This window comes from Haliaeetus leucocephalus, unplaced genomic scaffold, assembly GCF_000737465.1.
Source record: "Haliaeetus leucocephalus isolate CR32 unplaced genomic scaffold, Haliaeetus_leucocephalus-4.0 Scaffold484, whole genome shotgun sequence".
Taxonomy (NCBI): domain Eukaryota; kingdom Metazoa; phylum Chordata; class Aves; order Accipitriformes; family Accipitridae; genus Haliaeetus; species Haliaeetus leucocephalus.
In genome coordinates, this window is record NW_010972920.1 from 2,380,403 (window position 1) to 2,386,402 (window position 6,000).

The 6,000-nt window shown below is 39.6% G+C and overlaps 1 protein-coding gene across 1 annotated transcript in view; it reads right to left on the minus strand.

Annotated features, from left to right (window-relative positions):
• Positions 1-1,398: 1,398 nt before the first annotated feature.
• NUP54 (nucleoporin 54kDa) overlaps positions 1,399-6,000 on the minus strand; it is a 14,693-nt gene continuing 10,091 nt past the window's right edge. Inside the window, exons 7-12 of the mRNA XM_010575593.1 lie at positions 5,281-5,335; positions 4,608-4,701; positions 3,984-4,091; positions 3,499-3,618; positions 3,030-3,140; positions 1,399-2,230 (exon numbers count right to left, since the gene is read on the minus strand). Of these exons, the coding sequence (XP_010573895.1) occupies positions 2,102-2,230; positions 3,030-3,140; positions 3,499-3,618; positions 3,984-4,091; positions 4,608-4,701; positions 5,281-5,335 (617 nt within the window). The 3' untranslated portion in view covers positions 1,399-2,101. The remainder of the gene's footprint in view (positions 2,231-3,029; positions 3,141-3,498; positions 3,619-3,983; positions 4,092-4,607; positions 4,702-5,280; positions 5,336-6,000) is intronic.

Below are 6,000 nucleotides of genomic sequence, written 5' to 3' on the forward strand. Positions count from 1 at the left end.
AGGTAACAGGTAAAATAGATAAGCAGCACATCCCTCTCACCATTTTTTAAAAGGAGTGTTTAAGTAGAAATTCCTGCTCAAAGAAAAGATGCAACTTTGTTGATCTTGTCAATGCACCTGATGAAATGTTTCAGGTCTGTTCAAGTGCAGTAAAAAGGAAGTAAAGGTATTTCTTGTAGGCAGTTTTTTAACCGGGTAGCAACTGCTGGAGCACAGCTTTCCTTTTAATACACACTTTTTTCTGGAGTGCCACTTCTGGGCTGTTTCATGCCTTCTCTAGTTTGTCAACTCTGTTACGGGTATTGCTGTCTGTTTCAGCAATAATACCTACTTCTCCTCCGTTGTTCCTTTGCTGCGATACATTTGTTCTGTAAGTTGGAAGCTACTAAAGCTGTCAACTGGAGGAACACTTTGAAAAAACTGTCCTCTCAAGCATGCAAAACTGTTGCTAGCAGGGGAGGCTTTTTTAAGAAATCTTTTGAGACTAGTTCTTTTTCAAAGGCTAGGTTAGTAGGTGAAGTAGCCCCCTGCTAGAGTGCCCATGCTGTGTGTTCAAGTTATTTTCAAAGCATGGTACAACTAGAGCTTAAAAAGGGGGGGGGGTGTTAGTGAAGTGTTTACAAAGAAAAAAACAATGTACTATACTCAAACATGCAGCATAGTCACTCTAGCAGGGGCATGATGGTAGAAGTCTTCACTTAAACTGCTACCCTGGCCCATGAAAAACAGAATTCTAGCCTCATTTGATTTCTTAGAACAGCTCCCGCTAGAGCCTGAACTACACATTTGAGATATTTTAATAATGGGAACAATGCTTCCAAAAATAAAGTAATCCTTTTTTCCCCTTAAGTAGAGCTCCACGTATGCTTTTTTCAATTGTAATGGAATAGTGCTTCCAAAAATACTCTTTCTGATGCACAATACAGGCTTTAGCATGTTAAGGCTATGTTTCTCTTCTTCTATCTTTCAAATTTTGTGAATGGAAGGTTGGTTTTTTTGTGTGGCTAATGAACAAAAGGATTCTGTCACTACTGTGTTCAAGGTGTTTCTGCTGTACAAACTCCTACTGCAGAGCATAATGTATTTCTGTTTCAGTTATTTCCAGTGACTTTTGTAATGAAGAAAAAAAAAAAAGGCAAGCTCAGGGGGCAGGGAGGTGGTGGAAAAGCTGTCTCTCCAATTCATGTAGTAGCCAACTCCTCTGCAGTACTTGGTACCATGTAGGATCTAAGGGACAGGACCTTGTGTTTTAGTTTGGCAGCAGCTCTGGGGCATCAGGTTTGATAGCCTGTTACCTGCAGTGGGTGGCAGAGAGTGAAGTGCATTAACCCAGAGTTGTTAGCAGTTTCACTGCTTTGCTGATGTAGCTGAGAAAAAACCAAGAGCATGCACAAGTTATTACAAAGTCAGACTGAATTTATTACGCTACAGCAATTAAAAAAAGGCAGAAGACAACATCTGGACATTCTGTTGTTATTTAAGGGGCAGCAAAGCTTTTTATAATTCACATCTGTAGAGCGACAAAATATCACCTTCCATTCCTTGCAGTCCAAAGGAAGGATAGAAACTGGAAACATCAACTTCCTATAGCTTGCCCCAGTAAACTACTGGTACTGCAGAGACCAACATAGTTATAGTGACATACATATCTGTAATGATTTAAGTTAGCTGTTTAAATAATGATGTTACTTGATTGTTTTGACAAAAACATGAAAACAGGCTAAGCTTTCCACAAACCAAGTCACAAGTGGAACAATTCCCTTGGCACTGCATTTCTAGGACAATGCTGTTGTAAAAAAAAAAAAAAGAAAAAAGAAAAAATGTACAATAGTACATATAGTTTTATAGTAAAACAGTATCTGAACAGATTCAGTTTTTCTTCTTTTATTAAAGCATATACAGCTTTATAAAATATAAACCTTCCAAAGGTCAAGTTCAAAAGCTTAGAAGAGGCTTTGCTAATTCTAAAGATTTATAACAGCCAAAATACCATTGCTCCTAGAAGATACGTGTTTTATTTTACCTCAACAGTTTTAGCCTTGGAAGGTGAACCACGAAGTTGAGTAACATGTTCCATGTAAGCCCAGCAGCATCCACCACGTCAACTGAAGACTCCTCCTCTGATGGGAATGCTCTCATTCAGCCCATGTTCTATAAGTTTGATGTCTTCCAAGTCATCCTTTATAATGCTAATGAGGTGACTCAGGCCTTCTTGCTGCTGCTTCAGGTGCTGCACAGTTTAAAAACCAGCATAAGCATAGCTCAACTTCACAGATTTTAAGCAATATTTCTCAAAGGTGCCATGGCTGGTGGCAACTGCGTAGAGTGGTTTTGTACAACACTTGGATGCACTGTCACCAAGAAAATAAAAAGGACTTCATCCTTTCACAAAAACATGACATTCTAGATACATCTCCCAAGTTAGCGTGTAGCTGGCTTAAATTATGAAGGTCAAAGAGTATCCCAGTGTCCTGGTTTCAGCTGGGATAGAGTTAACTGTCTTCCTAGTAGCTGGTACAGTGCTATGTTTTGAGTTCAGTATGTGAAGAATGTTGGTAACACTGATGTTTTCAGTTGTTGCTCAGTAGTGTTTAGACTACAGTCAAGGATTTTTCAGCTTCTCATGCCCAGCCAGGGCACCTGACCCAAACTGGCCAACAGTGTATTCCATACCATGTGACATCCCATCTAGTTTAGGAACGGGGAAGGGGGGGGGCGGGGAATCGCCGCTCGGGGACTGGCTGGGGGTCGGGCGGCGGGGGGTGAGCAATTGCCCTGCGCATCATTTGTACATTTCAATCCTTTTATTACTACTGTTGTCATTTTATTAGTGTTATCATTATCATTATTAGTTTCTTCTTTTCTGTTCTATTAAACCGTTCTTATCTCAACCCAGGAGTTTTACTTCTTTTCCCAATTTTCTCCCCCATCCCACTGGATGGGGGGCGAGTGAGTGAGCGGCTGCGTGGTGCTTAGTTACTGGCTGGGGTTAAACCACGACACCCAGGATTCTACTCAATAATACTTACTTGCTTGATTTCCCTTAAGAGGTCTGCATCTATATAATAGCGCTCTTCAGCCCGCACTGCTCCAAAGTGGTTTTGCATCCTGATTTGGGACATGAGCTCATTCAGTCTGCCCTGGGAGGAGAAACAGGCTTAAATCAAACACAATTCATTTACATTTGTCACAACTCCAACATGTAGCACTCCTTGAGTCACCAGGGCAGGAAGCATTGCTGCTCATTCCGTTTTTAATTTTTTTTTTTTTTTTTTTTTAAAAAATGAAAAGGGCAAGCAACTCCAATACTTCTGAGGACTCAAAAATACTTAAATATCTGTCAGGCAGGCAGCAAAGAGCATGACACAACAACCTAGTAACACTGCTGGACTTCTCTTCTGAAAGCTTTCCACAACAAATGTATATGCATGGTTTGGAAAACTTACATTCTTTTGTGAGGAGAAAACAGTTGTAGGCAAAGTTCTACTAACTGCTCACCTTGAACTGCGTAGGAGCGTTAAGTTCACACTGAATTGTATCTAACTGTACACGAAGCTGCTCTTCATCTGCTTGAATGGCATAACCGCTTTTCCTTTGGATCTCCTGCTTTATTAACACCTGCAAAAGAAGCCTTTGAGGTTCATTAGAGAAGACTTTGCCTATTTCCTTCCCCACTAGCCCATCTGCATGTCTCATCAGATTTGTTCTGTCATTTAGTCCGCTGCTCCGAGACCTCAGGGCAGTCCCATAGCTTCCGAGTAAGTGAGAGAGAAGGTTCCCAAAGTAGCAAGACATGCTGCGCACCTGAAGCCTTCCCCAGCAGCTCTGCCTGCTACTTAAATGAATAACATTTAGATGAACTCAGAATTTCATCTTCAATGTTGGCCATGCACAAGATTGCACGGGCCATCCTGCCCCCTCTCAGTTTGTCTTCTGGCACTAGACTGTGTGTCAGAATGAGTTATTTAGACTACCCATGTTACCTGTAACGTTCTGTGAGAAAGCGCCATCAGTTTCCTTTTGTACTGTGCAATTTTTGCCATAGTTGTTGTTTGGTTTTTCTGCAGCTCACTGATATCTTCTGATATTATCTGCAGAGGAGATGGAGTCAGTTGGAAGTCATAAGAGTTTCTGGTAACAGAACACATTAGTCCTGATTTGAAACCGGGATTTTCAAACCAGTACTCAGTCCAGCAACTTAGCGTCCTCACTAAAGATGCTTCCAGAAAGCTTTTTGCTAGACCTCTACTGTGCTGGTTTCTATTTATTTTCACATGCAGCTGGCATTTTCGGAAGGCATCAGAAAACTGGGTGCCTAAATTAGAGTCTGTGCCAGTGCAACTCTGTTCAGCTGGTTTGAATCAGCCTATAACAACACAGCAAGGTTGAACCTAAAAAAAAAAAAAGAAAAAAAGAAAGCCAAAACACACTGCTCGGTTTTTGGCCAAAAGATATAATTAAGGAATATATTAAGAATTAGGAGTCACAGCCCCATGCACATGGTTGCAGTTTCAGTTTTCAACACACAGGAGGCATGGGGGGAGGCTCATTTAATAGCACATCCTTTGTCAAAAGCAAGCAGTCATGATAAAGATAAGAAGCCTTACATCTAATCGAGTTTGATGCTGTTTGGTCATCTGATCTTGGACCTTCAATCTTCTCAACAGTTCCTTGAAACCCACCATTGGCACAGGAATAAGTCTACAAGAATACAAATATTTCTTACAACACATTTTTATATTAGACATGTGGTACGGATTACTAATTATTCATATAATCCAATATAAAGTTACAGATAATCTTGGCTTATTATAAATTAAATTAATACGTAAACATATCTTGTTTTGCTAAGTTCTAGAGTCCTCACTATTCCTAACCACCTGTTGGTTTTTTTTTTTTTTCACAAAGAAATCAGCCAAAGTTATCTGTAACCACTGGAGGGTACAAGGGTACATCACTTTAAGCTGCAGGAATAAAGAGAAAAAACCCACGATGGTTGCAGAAAGTAAGTCACAACAAGTAGTCCATGGAATGGATGACACCACAACGTGAAATAATGCAAGTAAGGCTCTTTATCCTGACAACCCTTAAGGACCTAAATTGGTACAGGGATTATACAGGCATTTCTAGTAATACTCACTGCTTCAATTGAGATCAGCACTTGACAAAGTTATTTTCTAATAAGTTTCTTACAAGTTACCTGAAGGGTACTACACAATATTATTTATTTCTCTCTTTTCCTAGTCTTTTTGTAATACTCAGATGGACTACTGGACTTACTTGTCAGGATCAGGATTATCAACTTTGGCTTGTTCCCATATAATAGGATCAACACCTTAAAAAAAACAGACAAACAAGTTTTTAGTATGGATAGATCTGAATAGATATCATATCTTACAGCTGTTAAGCAGGAAAGATCCTAGGAAATACACACACTCTATGAACTTTGCTAACCTGAATGACTGTTATACAAATTAAGGTTAATTAAACAAGGGTACTTCTTAAAAGTCTTGGTCCTGAACTCTGGCAGTCAGTTCAGTCCAAAAGGCTGTCAAGCACTTCTACTGGTTTGAAAGCATGGGAAAGGAACAACCCATAGGTGATCAAATCAGACAATCCCTAGATCAAGGGGAAAAATTCCTGTTGTTTCCACTGTATGCTACACTTGGGTCATCTTCCCTCTTCAAGTGGCTTATTGTATTAAAAAAATAAAAATAAAAAAGAAAAACCAGTGATTAAGTGATCAAAGTACCAAACCAGTGGGCAAAATAATCCCAATAGAAATTATCATGGTTCCTAACAAGATTTGTCTAAAGATTATATCTATTGACAGAAGAGTTGCTTGTTTTGCCATGAACTGCTTCATCAGGTAACATCATAAAATAAAAGCAGTCTAATTGTACAGGTACATCAACATCATGATGCAAGTTATTACATTCTCCAAACCTCACTGCAAATCAAATCACTGTATTAAATGCACATACCTAGGTATGCTGGGGG